The sequence below is a fragment of the Sinohyriopsis cumingii genome, unplaced genomic scaffold (assembly GCF_028554795.1).
Source record: "Sinohyriopsis cumingii isolate HCF-2022 unplaced genomic scaffold, ASM2855479v2 utg000441l, whole genome shotgun sequence".
Lineage (NCBI taxonomy): Eukaryota > Metazoa > Mollusca > Bivalvia > Unionida > Unionidae > Sinohyriopsis > Sinohyriopsis cumingii.
In genome coordinates, this window is record NW_028315899.1 from 1,415,844 (window position 1) to 1,432,950 (window position 17,107).

General features: G+C 34.5%; 1 protein-coding gene across 2 annotated transcripts in view; it reads left to right on the top strand.

The window, feature by feature from the left end:
- Nucleotides 1–475: 475 nt before the first annotated feature.
- The window catches only part of LOC149774047 (ABC-type oligopeptide transporter ABCB9-like), a 46,799-nt gene continuing 30,167 nt past the window's right edge, over nt 476–17,107 (top strand). Inside the window, exons 1-8 of one of the 2 annotated variants that reach the window (XM_089945871.1) lie at nt 476–552; nt 3,894–6,409; nt 7,402–7,516; nt 10,102–10,232; nt 11,012–11,217; nt 13,044–13,241; nt 14,734–14,862; nt 16,754–16,942. In XM_089945871.1, coding sequence (XP_089801997.1) covers nt 5,683–6,409; nt 7,402–7,516; nt 10,102–10,232; nt 11,012–11,217; nt 13,044–13,241; nt 14,734–14,862; nt 16,754–16,942 — 1,695 coding nt within the window. In that variant the 5' untranslated portion in view covers nt 476–552; nt 3,894–5,682. Of the gene's footprint in view, nt 553–684; nt 815–3,893; nt 6,410–7,401; nt 7,517–10,101; nt 10,233–11,011; nt 11,218–13,043; nt 13,242–14,733; nt 14,863–16,753; nt 16,943–17,107 lie in introns of those variants that run through there. The other variant, XM_089945873.1, reaches the window with a different exon arrangement.

The window sequence follows — 17,107 nt, forward strand, 5'->3', positions numbered from 1 at the left end:
GCTTTACCAATGAACCAACAATACACATAACCAACAAAAAGCATAACCCCATTTTTATGGTCTTAATTTCCAGAAGTCAACTGCTATTCTGAACTTCCCTTCTGAAAATGCGGTTCGAATAGACAATATAGGTCTTATGCATGATCGACGTTCACTGTCATTATAATCAATTTGCATGCTTTTCTTTAGCCCTAAACCAGCTCGATACTTACGTTTGTTGCAGGCATATATATAAATACATAAACAAAGCTGATTGTTCCTTTGAAGCCCAAGTTGCGAATATGATCTCCTTTACTAGCCTACCTGTCAAAGATAGTTACCAAACAAATAAATCGTTTTGCAGCCCTAACTCAAACTTCAAAGTAGATTCTCTTTTTAGTTCGGCGCAAAAAATATCTGAGCTTGAGCATTAGGCATTGTAGATTGTCGATGTATTCCGACTGCAGGCAATGATAGCGTTTTGGAATACTTCTGTTTTTATGCTTAATGTAAGTCGCTCTACGTGCTTTAAACTGATTCTTGGGAATTGCTACACTAATATTTTTGCTTAAGGTATTTAATATTACGATGCATGAACATAATTAGCTTTTAGAATGGTAAACCTTTAATAGTTTAGCGGAATAGTCTTGCTTTTTTTGGTTTTGATTTTCTTCTGTTGTTTGCTGTAAGAAGCAGCAGCAGCAGTCTATAAATATCAAGTGTAAGAAAACAGCGTTGCGTATCAGTTCAGCAGGGAGCAAGATTCTATTTAGCACATTTGCTGAGATCCTCAAAGTAAATTCCGTAGATCAGAATTGTTCAGCACTGTTCAGAGGTGGGCACATTTCAGAACTTAATGGTAATCCGAGTCGCAGGGCTCGTTACAAATGAGTAACGGGAGCGGGGTGGGGGTGTTCATCCATGTTGCTCCAACCTGCTTTCTATGGACGGGAACTCTTAATTTCATTTCTAACTAGCCCATGTGATCCGAGTGTGACGAAATGACGATTCAGACCTGGTCTAGATAAAGTTAATAACCATATTTTTCTCCAGAAGCTTGTGTGCCTTGCACCTAGACTGAGTTTCCTCTGACCCTTACCACCCCATTTTTGATATTTGGACATTTATATTGGGGTGTTGGATCAGAGTCCAGTCCCTATCGAAAATTTGGTGTTGGCATGTTATAGCCGCTTACTAGCCGGCCCAGCAAACTTGAACAACCTTTTATCAAAATATATCTGTATGAAATCGTTAGTAATATGATTTATTTTCTCAGAAATTGCTATCATTTGTTATGTCTATAATCAGCTGACAGATGAGACTAAAGTACGTGATTGCTGAAATTTGATCTGGATCTGGCCATTTGCATTCCTAGTAACATGACCACACAACTCTCGCAACCTACATGTCAATGATATCAGAGGCCATTTTATCGCGTTTTATCCAGAATATTTAGAGGGTGCAGTATGTATCATTTGGGTGCTTGCAATAAACATATATGCTGAGTCAGTCCAAATGCTCAGTAGATTAGATTTGTCTAGTAGACTTTTATTTTCAAAGTCAGCTTGATATTCGTATCTTTCCTTACATTGAGGCTATGAAAGCCACTCTAGCATCACAAGAGGCAAATATCGTGTTGGCAAAGCATAGCTGCTTACTGGATGGCCTAGCAAACTTTAAACGTTCTTAGATTGAGAGATACATGCATGAAATGGATAAGAAAATTTCTTATTTTCTCAGAAATAGTGAGTAGTAAAATCAGAGTTGATGAAATGTGATCTGGTACTCAAGATTTGCCTTGTTAGTCGCATGATTACACAAATCGAGCAACCCACATTTTCAAATATTGTAGAGAAAAAATAAAAAAAATATTAAATGAAAGTCATATACTGGTTGTAATCAAAATACAAAAACAAAAAACACAAAGTTTCCAATATTTATATATTCCAAGAACAACTTCTGGAATTTTGTTATATCACGGGACTACTATGTTGACCTGTGCTCTCTGCTTGATAAATGAGACTGGCCAGATTGCTGGTTTTTACTAAAATTATCTGACTTTCATTTAATGCAATTGAATTTCTCTACAACAACATTAAAATGGAGTTTGTTTTTTATATGACTTGACTAATGGGCTTCCGATATCATTGTTGGAGATTTGTGAAGTGGCTAGTTATGAAAATGACGAGTACAGGGTCAGGTTTCATCAATGACTTAGTTTTGTCTAAATTGTCAGCAGAGTAAAGGCACAATGATTATAATACTTGCCATTTCTGAGAAAATAAATCATTTTCTATAGATTTTATGCAGATATAAGTCGATATAACATTAATTTTTATTTTGTAGGCACGCTGGTAAGCGACTACCATATGTCACTACCACACGGTGGCGGCAAATTACAAATTTTTTATATGTACTTGCAACGACCCCAAACCCCAACATAAATGTCCATATAGGAAAAATGGGGTGGGAATATTTGCAGGAAACTCAGATTTGAAAACAGACTGCTATTCATTTTAATCCAAATTTGTAGTCCAAATTGTTGAATCTCAGAGCTGAAATGAGAAATTGTCATCCCTTGTATTATATATTAAAAAACTATTTGAGCCCCAGGTTTGGGGACTGGTTTAATGAATTACAAGAAGACAAGTTGATTTTACAGAAAATTCAGTCCTTGTTTATACAAAAGTATATAATTTTGAAGGTCTTTTGTCAAAATTTTAATCAACCCTTTTGAAAATGTTTTTTAAATGATGACTTTTTAACCAGATCTTCTTAACGATATCAGGTTGTTTGAAAAATCTTGCCTGGGATTTTATTGGCACAGATAAATTCAGGGTTAAACTCTCATTATTACAAGATAAGGTTCTAATTATCTGTGTTTATTGGGTTTTTTTTAATGCTATAATAAGAAATATTTACTTTCTATAAGATGCATATATATATATATATATATATATATATATATATATATATATAATTCTTTAGAATTAAAGGTTTGAAAGGAAACAAAACTAATATATGTTCATTATGTTGTTCCCACTTAACAACATAATGCAGGTCAGCAAAATAAAGTTAGAATTTTTATTTTGTACATTGAAATGACTTTACCTGCCAATTTTAAGGAATATAATCAAACTTGGTTCATGTGATACATTTTGTGGTTTTGTACATGATCATCTTTTCTGGCTCAGATGTTTTGGAGAGTCTTGAAAGAGAACCATCTTTAGATTTAGAAAATGCATGTTTTATAATCCAAAATGTTTTTTAAATCCAGTTAGTAATGGTCATATGTGAACCTTGAAAAAACTGATTTCATCTTGGAAAAACCCTGGAAATGACCTGGAAATTTATCTTTTGAAAAGTGTGGAAACCATGAAAAAAGCAAGTGCAGCCCTGCCCATCTCTTTTGTACTCAGGGATATAGGACAACCATCCACAATTTTTCATGAAAAAACAGGTGTAGCCCTGACCTTGACTTATGTACTTGGGGGATGAAGGATAGGCCTGCTGTTTTCCTTGTATCATAAGTGACTTGTGGAAACATGAGTCACATCAGCTTAGTGGATAGCATGCTGGATTTATGACTGAAAGGGTGCCTGACTGTTCACATTTTACCATCATAGCAGCTCGTGGTGTTCTTGGGAAAATCACTTTTTGGTTTTTAGCCATGGCACAAAATGAACTACATATGTTGCCATGCTGTAAAACGCCAAACCAAACCAAAGGCAGTCAAGCATGCATAACATATTATGTTTAATTTCTATTTTGGAACATCAGATTTTTGTCAGGGTTCTTATGTGTCATGGCTGTGACTTTTCTTATTAAAATAATGAACAATTTAGATTACATTACCATCAAGCTTTTAGACTTGATAAAATTCTTGTTGTTATAGCCATTTTTCTCTTTTGCAGACCAGGGCAAGTCGCCATGTTGCCAGATGATAGCCACAAGAAGAAGATTGTGGACATACTAGCAGCACGAATTCCAGCCTTTACTGACATCTTTGATGAGGAAACATTTTACATATTTGCATTTGTTCTTACTTTGGTTTCCATTTGTGTGGCGGTGTTTTTGTCACGGAGATTCACGATTAAGGATGCTGGTCACACTGACTGAGTTACTTTGCTTTGGTCACTGAAAAGCTTAGTTTTAGTGAAGATGAAAGCACCGGAGATATTTTTATTTTGTGTAGTGTATAGTGTAACCTTTTGGTGAGTGAGAGGCAAGGAGGATTGCATATGTTTGCTCATATTCGGCTACAGTAGATTTTATTCAGTTCTATTCAGTAAACTGAAATAAAGAGGGAATGTGAAACTTCACATTATGTATAAAAACAAATGAGAAATCTACTCCATTATATTTTGGTATTTCTAGATGAACAAATATTTGAATTTGACTTTGAGCAATGAGCATTCCCTATAGTTTCACATCATAATAAAAATTAGCAGATATGTTTTTTTATGGTGTCAGTTTAACATACATTACATACAGAGTTTTCAGAAATCAGTATACATTAAAATATAAAAACTGCAAACTTCACTAAGTCTTTCCATAGAAAATCTCAGTCATTAACAGTAAGCATTTTGTTCATTTATACATGCATATGCATGCAACTGTGTACAGTTTATACTGTATTTAATAGTTTTTGTTTAAATTACATATATTTACATAACAAAAAGGCAGGTATGTAAATTTATTGTTTATCTTTAGATTCATGTTTGTGATATTGATTTTTTTTACAGCAGCATTATTCTGATGTGTTTCTTTATGGAGGCTAATGGGTTTGTGATGTGTATATTTGTTTGCATGTATGTATGTTTGTGGATTGTTACTTAAAATTATTGTAGCATTAAAACTATACATAATAACACTCTTTATTATTGAAAGCAGGTTATGTAACAAAACATTACAAACAAACAATTAGGCTGAGTGAAGATGATAGAGTTGAAATAAAATCTGTTCAGTATAGATATGTTATGTCAAATATGAACTGATTTTAGTGTGCACTAAAAATGCTTCAGTATAGTCAATTGTGACATTAATGTAGGCAAATAATTTGGGTATAACTTTTTACAGATCAATTTTATTAAATAAAATGTAAGAAATATATGTAAAGATGTTTCATTGTTTAAAGATCTGTTGATAATTAATCATTTAAGTATTAGTCTCAGTAGAATATTTAAATGCAGTCTTGAAGATGTTTGTGTTTGTGAAGTAGGCAGTTCAGGTTAGAATCTGGATTATCTCTGTCTTCTCAGACATTATTTTCTGAGCTGCATGTGTTGCTGTGTTTGTACACATTTTGTATTATGCTTTAGGTACATATTATACATTTTTTCTTTGCTCGTAAAATTGTTAAAATTTTGTCTCATGTTTTGTAAACAGGCTGATACGTTTGTAGATGAAAATGGGTTGGCACTTTACCGCGGCTAATAAATAGTTTTAGATTCCAATTTTGTTAGCTATATATAGCAATAGAGTTGAATAAACACCCCAGCTCCATGCATGTCTTTTTCTTAAAAGGAAACATCATGTGTAAATACAAATAAATGATCAGTTTTGTTTTCTGGATTGGCAAACCTGCTCATTGTATATATTATCGACAAAATTTTGATGAGTCACCAGTAAATCCTTGACGAGATATGTAAATGGTTTTAATCATGACATCAACAAAGAGGCAACATCTGTTAATTAAAATGAATGAACTTAGGGCCTGAGCATTTAACATTTGTAGATCTGCACATTTTTTCCAGTCCAACCACCGAAATGAAAAGATTAACTTCCACAATAATTGTTGCTGTAATTAGTATTGTTGATATTACTGTCACAACAATTCTCTTCACTCATGGCAAGGACTTTTACCAACATTTTGTGATAGCTGTTTGGGAGTTTGCCTTTGACAGGTCATTGTTTGACTTGTGGCTGCAAGGAATGCTGCGTTTTTGTGTTCAAATTGGCATACTGTTGGCATTGTTGGTAAATATGAAAGATACTTTGTCACGATTAAAGTCTTTAAAAAATTGTCTGACTCTTTTGCTTGGTTTTATATGGATGTATGCATTTATTAAACTTTTAGTATGGTCAGAAATAGAAGAAAATCTGTACAGTTTCTGGTTTTGGTTATTGTTTTCCTGGACACTTTTCTCTGCTATTCTCATAATTCTGCAGTATAAATTAATACAGAAAATAGAAATACATACACAAAGACAGTCACTTGCAAGCATTAACGATGATCATCATGAAGAACGCAAGCCTCTCTTGGGCAAAATGGATTGTCATGAAAATTCCGCAGCAGGAGATGCATGTAATCCCAGCAGCAGCATGCACCGTGGAAAGAAGACTACAATTTTACGCCTTGTGTCCTACTCCAAACCAGATACAGCTCTACTTTTAGTGGCCTTTTTCTTCCTGACAGCAGCGGCTGTAGGTAGGTATCAATAGACTGGTATTTAAAGTTTATGATATTTACATTTAAGGTAAATAATGCATATACTCTCATAAGCCAAATCCAACTGCAAACTGGTGAGAACCAGATCTGCCATCACATAATGTACCAACAGATCTTGGTCTCCTGTTTATTAATCAGTAGAAGAAACAACGTATTCCCAGATCCGCTGGCACATTATACAATGGCAGGTCAGAGTCTTTGTTATTTTAGTTTTATTAAACTTATGAGTGAGTGGATACAGTAAGATTAAGAAATATTTTAATGATGCACTTCAGATTTTTCTCATTGAGGGAGGCACAATGTCTTACTGACCTTTAGGACGTATCCTTTTGTCTTCATTAGTTGTTGGAATGGCCGGTCATAGAAAGCATTGTAGCAGATAATTGTATATGCTATATCTTTAATTTTTCATTATATTTTGGATATTTTGAGTCTGATAGTAGCTTTGGTCATGCACAGCATTATCAGTTCATCATGTTTATTGAATACATTTTTGCTTTTTGCAATTTTCCATCAATTTTGAGAGTTAAGTTGGGTTTCATAATATCTGTAATTTACAATGCTTTTTTTTCTTTTGTTCAGACAGTTGTTTAAGGCAGATGTACTTCATGCATTATGGGTTTGTGTAGTCAACAATGAAATTCATATATTCAAAGTTTGATATTCTTTGTCAATTGCATGCACATATTGTTATTTATCTGAAAAAATTGTTTTAATTGGAGGACAATTACCATGCATGGAAATAGTTGAATGATGTACACTGTAATATGCAGTGAATCCTCTGGTAGCAATCACTTGCTGTAAACAATATTCTCTTAATCTGCCATGGTCTCATTTTCCATTCTCTGCAGTTTTTAAAAAAATCCATTGTAGCCTTACATATACTGCCACCTCCCGTACAGTGAAAATGTCTCTATCTTGCAAGTTGCTCCTATACAGAGGTTACAATATGTGCTTCATTTCAATTTCAGGTGAAATCTTTGTACCATTTTATACAGGAAGGGTTGTGGATGGAATTGTTATTGACAAATCTGAAGGGGAATTCACCAATGCTATTATAATGATGTCACTGATATCACTGGGCAGGTAAGTAGTACTGATTTTGCCAAGGGGTGTGTGTGTGTGTGTGTGAAACTTAACTCATAAGTTGAATATAAATTATTGACTTACTTCTTACTTTAGTATATATATACAAATATTGTACCAGTCAAAAGGATGATAATACTGGTGAAAGGTCCAAACCTGTAATTTAAATATCTTGATATAAAGTAACCTTGATTAGTAGCTCCTGGATTTTATACATTTTGTCACAGTGCCTGATTGTACAATGCAGTCTGTCTTTATTGTTTGAAGGCTTATGTTAAGCAGCTGTTTAAAATTGAATACCTTTGTAAGTGTAACTAATTCTCAGATGAGTTGTAGGCTGATACCTTTGTGTTCCACTTTAAATGATCTATGCTTCCAACCTGAACATTTTTGTGATGCCCAGTAAGTACAGTCATCTAAATACAGTCAGTTCCACTTATTTGCATTATGTGCATTGGCCAAGGAATTTAATGCAGTTATCCGGATCATGCAAATAAACAGAGCGGATAAACTTAAAGGGAAATAACCTCCAGTAAATAATAATTATGTCTTTAGATAGATGTTTAGATGGATAGATTGATTAGTGATTAAAACCAGGGACAAGAATCTGTGGTCCAGAGGAAATAAGTAAGTTGAACTTGAATTTGAAAAATAAAATTTATGTAACTGTAAATTTGAATTTGTGACAGCACAGACACAGAATTACATTCTTTGTTTACTGTTTATGATGATGAAATGGCCTTTATTGGTTTTCAGTTGACCCCAAAGAATTCTATTAGTTTACATGGAGTATCAGCACTAATCAACACTCATAGATTGTTGTCAGTTAAGTATTATTCTTAAAAGGCTGTTCCTACTTTCTTACTTTCAAGGGCTTAAGTAGTTTAATACCTGAGTATGTTAATTTTTTTAAAGGTTTCTAAGGAACACTAATACAAGAAGTACATAACTAAATCAGACAATAATTTATCTGTACAAAAAGTTCTGAGAGTGTATTAAGAAACCTCATCCTTACGCTGGTACATTTTCATTGAATAGTTTGCAGCATGATACTTAACAAGCACCTAATGTTATAGCTTTTAACTCAGTAGATAATTTAATGAGCAAGACTGATTTTATGACAACATAATATTTGTAATTTCTGTCTGCGTGGGTTCGAGTCTCGGATTCGGCCAATGTGGGTATGTGAGAAAGTTTGCCAGTAGCTTCTCGAGGATCGGTGGTTCTTTCTGGGTTTTTCTTGGGTTCCTCCTCCACAATTAATACTGGCCGCCTTGTATAGCCTATCGTGCGCTGAAAAATGGTGTTAAACCCTACAACAACAACAACAACAACAACATTTGTAATTGGTAGGCATGATATGTCTTTGTGATAACAGTATATTGATCTTGTATAATTTGTACTCAGTTATATTTGTTTTCTTTTATGTAGTAGGTGTTAACCTTGTAGACTTTCACTAATTAAAGAGATATTATCTTTTGTCTATTCATCTTAATCACAGGATCATACTGAAGCTATTATCTTATTATGTCACCCTGGATAAATACAGGATATTATTATTATTATTATTATTATTATTGTGATTATTATTATTATAAGAAGAAGGCGATGATGGTGAAGATGGCATTGGCTCTGTATCTTTGGAGTCATTCTCTCATTCTCCACATTATTGTCTCGTGAATCTAAATAGGGACACATATGTTGTCATCACTAACCTTTACAAATCATTTTGCTTCAGCATCCAGTGCAGCATATATCCTTTTGTGGAATTTGGGAGGGGGTGTCTCTTTAATATGGAGCTTTGTTGGCATTGTCACTTTGTATGGACCTACTCTTTGCAAAATAATTTTGAATTGTATTATTTTTAAGTTTTGAATAAAACCTGGGAAAATATTTTTCTTTGCAAATCAAACCCTATGCAGAGTACAAATCTGTTGAGCAAAACATAATTTGATGATCTTGTTATGGCTGAAGAATATTATATTTCTTCTACACTCTTCAATTAAAAGGAAGGAATGGTCTTGAATATCATTTTGCTCTGTAGAGCATCAGCATCAATCTGTTGCAGGGACTCTTGTTGAGGTTGTCAAATTTGAGTTGGATCATCTTGCTTGACCATGCAAATGTGAAGTCTGCTAGCCAGGTGCATGTCAGTTGTGGATGTAATCATTTGATCATCTCTAAATATGCAACTCGAGACAGACTGGAGGCAATTTAAGAACAAAAATCTATTCATATCTGCAGATTATGCATACATTTTAAGCAATATGCAAATAAACTGAAAGAATTTGTCGACAGATGAAGAAAAGAATCTGCTTTGAGGATTTCTGCAAAAAAGTAAATTATGCACATAACTTATATGCAGATAAGTGGAGTTGACTGGATCAGTAGGGCTATGAAAATCTAATTGCAAAAAGGGAAATATTTGTTGTAAAATCCAATGATAGTTATGAAAATATTTATAAGAAAATATAGTGGTAGCAAGGAGAATATTTATTTCTAAAAATTCACTAAACTATTATATCTGCCAAATTTTATGATTTTCATATAAGCCATGATTTCCTTCATGATCCTTTTATTTTCAGTTCCCTGGCTGCAGGGTTAAGAGGAGGTTGCTTGTCACTATGTATTGGTCGACTTAACATCCGGATTAGAAGCCTGCTCTTTTCTGCAATTCTTAAACAGGAGATTGGCTTCTTTGATAGTGTTAAAACAGGTAGGAGTAAATTTGTTCTTCAGCAGAACTGCTACTTGTATGAACTCATCAGGTTATTATATAAACTGTTTTTATGTTACGGTCTGCCTGTCCCATCTGTATTATGACCAGAATATTTTTTAGAAAGCCTGGATGCCATTGGTGCTTCAGACTTCCCACAGGCAACCAGAGCAGGAAATCTGGTTGCCCCAAATTGTCATGTCATTTCCATTATGCACAGGGTAATGTAAATTCACTTATGAAATAAAGAAAAACTTGGCTTAGACTTCAAGAAATAGCAGCAAAATCTCTTCAGATGTGAAAATAAACATTTTTATTAACTTGTATTTTGATTTGTGGCACTTGACATAACCAGTTGTAGGTTAGTGAATGAAAAGAATCAACAATTTAGAGTATGCACTGTTATTGATCTTACATGAGACTAAATACATTACTCAGAAACAGTAAGCAGCCAAAATCCAGTTGTTTGGTTTTTATGTCGGCTATGAGAATCTTGGTTGCCCAAAGTTAAATTTGCTTGCCCAGAGCTACCAGGCACATAATTTTGTGCCCATGTATGAACTAATATGTCCATAATTATATGATCTTTTAATGATAAGAAATGTTTGATGCATTCATACACACCTACATACATTGGTTTATAATGGGATGATATTTCTTGATTTTTTGATTATGTGTAAACTATTTGTACAAAAAGGCCTTAGCACCATCAGTGTTTAAGCAAAATTCAAATCTTGCCTATATCTGTGGAAATGAGCAGACTTCTTTTCAATTTTCAGGTGATATAACATCACGTCTCACATCAGACACCTCTGCAATGGGTGATACAGTAAGCTTGAACATCAATATCTTCTTGAGAAATTTCATAAAAGGTTGTGGAGTGGTCTTTTTCATGTTCAAACTCTCCTGGCGGTTGAGTATTGTCACTCTTATCGGTGTACCTACTGTGTATGTCTTCACCCAATTTTATGGACATTATTTCCAGGTAAATTATGTGTAAATCCAAAATAACTACACCTTTCTTCATCAGAACAATTTGATTGTTTGTTATAACATGCTGTGCTATGTAATTGAAATTATTTTGAGCATGAATAATATATTTGTTACGAGTTCACAATCTTGCAGTCATCAAGTTATGGTTAAATTATTGGTTTGAAATAGGGTAATATTTCTTGAAAGGTTGTGTGTTTATGTGTGTAAGTATGTGCGTGTGTGTAAGTATGTGTGTGTGAGAGAGAGAGAGACTGAAATTCTAGAACCTGTAGCAATGGAGAGAAAACTATTTCTAGCAGCTTAATAAGCCTTCCACTACCGATCTCAGGAGGCTGATATTGCTGTGGATCCCACTCCAGCCACACCAGCTCAGAGCATAAATGTTGGTCCACCAATGGTAAGATGGCTACAGCACTTATGAAATTGAAATATCGGAATGCATCATGTGCAAATTTGCTGAAAGCCACAGGTGAATGGTGCATCATGTGGCCAACCAGGATTTTTCTTCTGTGTGGGAGAGGGACAAGATTCTTGATGATCGGGAAAAGGGTATTAACCTTCCATTCCATGAGTGACTGCAGTAATTACCATGGCATTACACTGCTATCTGTGTTAGGAAAGACTTTTGCCTCTTCCCTCCTAACCAAAGTGAAGGGGTACTTACTGGAATTATGCAGACAAGAACAGAGTGAGTTTAGACCAGGAATATTAACCATTAACAGAATTAAGTCAGCTTCTCTGGATAGTCTACATAAACCTACTGGCTGCTTTTGACTCGGTTGACTGAGTTGCTTTCTTACTTCTGCTGAGCATCTTATGGTTCCTTGATGTGGTCATCAACCAAACGAAAGCTTTTTATGCTGACACCATCAGCTGTGCTTGAATTGATGGTGAATGTTTGCAATGGCTTCATATTAACAGTGGTGTTGAGATGGATGTACCATTGTCCCAAACATATTGTCCAAACATTTACCTGCCACTGATGGATTGGACACTGTAATGAATGGCAAAGACTAATTATGCTGACACATTATGCTGACTCATTACGCTGACTCATTATGCTGACACATTATGCTGACTCATTATGCTGACTCATTATGCAGACACATTATGCAGACTCATTATGCTGACAACTTTGCTCTGCTGCTTAAGATTCTGCATATAGTACTGTACAGTATGGACATCATGTATGAGGAAGCAAAAATTTTGATTTTGAGATGAACTGAAGTAAGACCAAAATCCAAACAGCCAGTCCACAAGCCATCATATCAGCATGAACACAACAGAGTCTGAGGTACTGAACTTGTTTACTTATCTTGGCTGCTTACTGCATAGATGACTAACAGCGAGCCAGAGAGATCAGGTGTCACATTGAAATAGCATGTGGCTGCATGAAAACCATGGATAGATGTCTAGCACTATCCTTTTGATCAGTCAAAAAAAGACAGCAGGATCTATCTGAAAGAAAATATTTGGGATCTGTTTGCTAGGTAATATGTGAAGTCTTGTAGGATCTGTAATCTTTGTAACAGCTAAGAGTTATAAAAAATAAGGTCCATTTATTGTTTGGGATCATTTTGATCCTCTTGCTAGCAAACTAGTTCAGATCATTTTCATATCATTTACATTTCATTTTTGACTCCTTATCTTTTAGAGAAACTTATGAAGACATTGTGACACTTGAGTTGGTGACAGCATCAACTCAATCTTGAAGGTTTTGTCCAAGTTTATAACTCAAAAAAAGGCAGGACATAGATTTGTTTGCAACCTTTGTTGGTTTTTTTCTAATCGTATGTTGTTACTTATTAATCTCTTCAGAAACTTTCAAAAGCTGTGCAGGACAGCCTAGCCAAAGCTAATGAAGTGGCTGAAGAGGCCTGTTCCTCCATGAAGACAGTCCGTAGCTTTGCTAATGAGAAAGGGGAAATAACTTGTTATGACACTGCACTGAAGTCCACATATGCTGTGTACAAAAAACGGGCTTTATGCTATGCAGGATCAGTTTGGACCACACAGGTAAGGCAGTTTAAGGCTATTAATATGCAATGTAATGGACCACACAGGTAAGACAATTTAAGGCTATTAATATGCAATGTAATGGACCACAAAGGTTTAGGCAGTTTAAGGCTATTAATATACAATGAACCACACAGGTAAGGCAATTTAAGGCTATTAATATTATACAGTGTAATGGACCACACAGGTTTAGGCAATTTAAGGCTATTAATATACAATGGACCACACAGGTAAGGCAATTTAAGGCTATTAATATTATACAGTGTAATGGACCACACATGTTTAGGCAATTTAAGGCTATTAATATACAATGGACCACACAGGTAAGGCAATTTAAGGCTATTAATGTACAGCATAATGGACCACACAGGTTTAGCCCATTTATGGCTATTAATATACAGTGTAATGGACCACACAGGTTTAGGCAAATTAAGGCTATTAATATACAGTGTAATGGACCACACAGGTTTAGGCAGTTTCAGGCTATTAATATACAATGGACCACACAGGTTTAGGCAGTTTAAGGCTATTAATATACAATGGACCACACAGGTAAGGCAATTTAAGGCTATTACTATACAGTGTAATGGACCACACAGGTTTAGGCAGTTTCAGGCTATTAATATACAGTGTAATGGACCACAAAGGTTTAGGCAGTTTAAGGCTATTAATATACAGTTTAATGGCTTTCTCTGAGTTTAAGAATAAATATGGAAAAACTAAGTCCCAGCTTACACACTGTTCTGTGTCATAGCATATGATCAATCATAAATGCAAGAAAAGAAACCTCAATTAGTACTGGAAATTAAAACAGAATGATGTTGAGAATGAGAAACTTTATGTAATTTGGAATAATTAAAACATCATCCATATGATATGTTAACAATGGCTAAAAAAATTTCCCTAAATATTAAATACATTTATCAAGTTTTGCTATATTTTTTCTTCTTTATTTTTGTTGCTTCCGACATGATTTGATTAAGATCATTATGTGAAAATTTCAGACATAAAATGTATGAAGTTACTCATTAAAGTTTCTCATACGGTATAAATTTTGTGACTCCATTAACAAAATGTTTACTTATCCATTGATTAAGATTTTTTTCTTCAAGTTTTGAAAAGTTATGCTGTATTATACAAAACATTAGGCACATACTAAATTGAATGATCTTGAATTATGTGTCATGAATCGCATGTTAATTTCCAACTGGATGCCAGGCATACTTGATTATTCTTAGTTATGTTTTAGAGCAATCAGAAACAGAAGGTCAAAATTCCAAGGTGCAGTATCAAGAAATATTGAAAATGTGTACCTTTTCTTTAAGCAAAAACACTTGTTCATTTTTATTTCTCTCTATTGATACATTGCAGGAGAGTAACAGAACTCAATTCTATGTTGTTTGATTGGTAATTCTTCTGATCTGCCTGTTCCAGATGATCAATCAGGTGTGCCCAATGTAACAAAATCTATAATATTTTCTCTCTTGTATAGATTTTTGAGCTGGCCCTGACCATTTCTGTGTTGTACTATGGAGGTCATCTTGTGATGACGGGGAAAATCACAGGGGGAAACCTGGTGTCCTTTATTCTGTATCAGCTGCAGTTAGGAGGCTGCATAGATGTAAGTAATGATCAGTCATTGCTTGTTATGATGTTTTCTTGATTTGTAGTCTGAGTTATTCCAGATATGAACAGCTTGTCAAGAATAACATCACCACGGGATTTTCGGTGGAATATTAATGATCACTAGACCACTTGAAAAATGGGTATAGGCATGCATGTTATCTGGCTCGCATGGTCTACAGAAATTGGTATATATCCAAAATGCACCTTGCATGGTCCACAGGAATTAGTGTACATCCAAGATGCACCTTACACGCATTTATCTTTTATTTTTCTCCAGTGGACTAGGCCCTAGTATCTGTTTTAATGGAAAGTCGGAATGACATGTCTTTCTTCTTGAGCTACATTGTATATGTGGTTCTTGACAGAGTGTTGATCAGATGTTTTTTATGCTATCCTAAAAAATCTTTAAGTTTCGACTATATCTAAACACTGGTCATTAATATTACAATTATGTTCTGGTAGCTTTGCATATGTATTTCAGTAGGCTTGTTTTGACATTTGATGAAAAAAATGGCTTCTGGTGTGCCCAAAACTGCTGATTCATCCAATAAATATTTTCAAAGGATGACAATTTAGCATGAGTTTAAACAAATATTCAATCATAATTAATGCATGGTTTATTATTTCCCTATGTGACAGACTGTGAGTGTGTTAAATTTTGCATTTAGTTTAGGACTATATAAGGTTTTGTCTTGTTTATTCTATTTAGAATGCAAAACTTTTTTGAGTTGCATCTTTATGATGACTACTACTTCATTACGTTGGTCACTGTGACCTATATTGTCACTTTAATGACTTTGTTCAATCTAGAATAGTGAAAGTGTTTTTGATATGTTTTTCTGTTACTACCATTACCTTAAAAGTAGCTCATCATGAATTATGTTGATCATTTTCTGGTTTTAGTTACGTTTTTGTGTTTAGCTGATGACCACTGATGAGTTTTTGTAATTCTGTATGCATAATGTTAAATCATGAAACCCGGTGACACTAATTGGATGATTAGATGTAGCTGAATAAATTCTACATTGTTAGTGCAAAAAGAGATTTCTGTGACTTACATTTATGCTTCAGTGATTTGTTGAAATTTTGTGTTTAAAGTCAATTTATTGGGTGCGGTTTATGTTTAAATCATGAAACTTGATAATCAGATAAGCTCTGTTCTACACTGTTACTTCCAGTGAAAGTCATTGTGACCTACATTTTATGATTTACAAGGATGATTTTTTTTTATGACCACAAAGATTATTCCATGCTGTATACACAGAGCTGACTCAAAAGACTCTTTCTGACCAGTATAGTAGAAAGTAGGAATAAACGGTTGTTCATTAGTAAATGTTTGATATTTAATGACTGTACATTATATATTTTAATAGGTTACCCTCAACAAGATGACCCTTTTGTTGTACATGTAAATGAGTGTGAGTGTGTGTGTGTTTTGGATTTTTGATGTACCTTTAACAATTTTTCAGTCGTGTCGCTATGATGTCTGCAGTTTGGCAGTTTATAGTGATATCTAGCATTGGCACATCATGTCCTCCCCAGTCACATTATCCTTACACTAGGCCAACCAGTCCTAACACTAACCTCTTAATGCTGAGCGGTAACTGCTAGTACCATTTTTAAGTCTGTGACTCAGACAGGTCTCAAACCTGCGATCTCCCATATCCAAGGCAGATGCTCTAACCACTTAGGCCACCAGAGCAATCTGCAAATGAGTAAAGGAATGAGTGGAGTGCAAAATCAATATAAATTTGTTTTAATAAAAAAATGAAAATAATGCAGGCTCAGAAATTCAGCTGCAGCAAGCTCAACAAGCTCTTTAAAAGATTATAATTTACTGACATATCTGCAGATGATAAGCTGTTTACCTTTGTATCTTTCACCAGGAGATAGGCTCCGTTTACACAGGACTAATGCAGGCCTTGGGAGCCTCCGAAAAAGTTTTTGAATACATGGACAGACAACCAAAGGTGTCAAATTCTGGGGCAGTTGTGTTGCCAAGTTTAAGGGGCCATATTGAGTTCAAGAATGTGTGGTTTTCTTATCCATCCAGGCCAGATGCACCTGTCTTGAAGGTAAGATTTTATGTATTAGAAGTCTTTTGAAGATTAAATGTTACATTTTGAGCATTCAGGTGGTAATTAAGGCAGTAGCTCACTTGCAGATTCCATGTAACACTTACATGATTTGCAACAGGATTTGAATTTGCATTGAGCTAATGCATGCTGAAAATTAACATG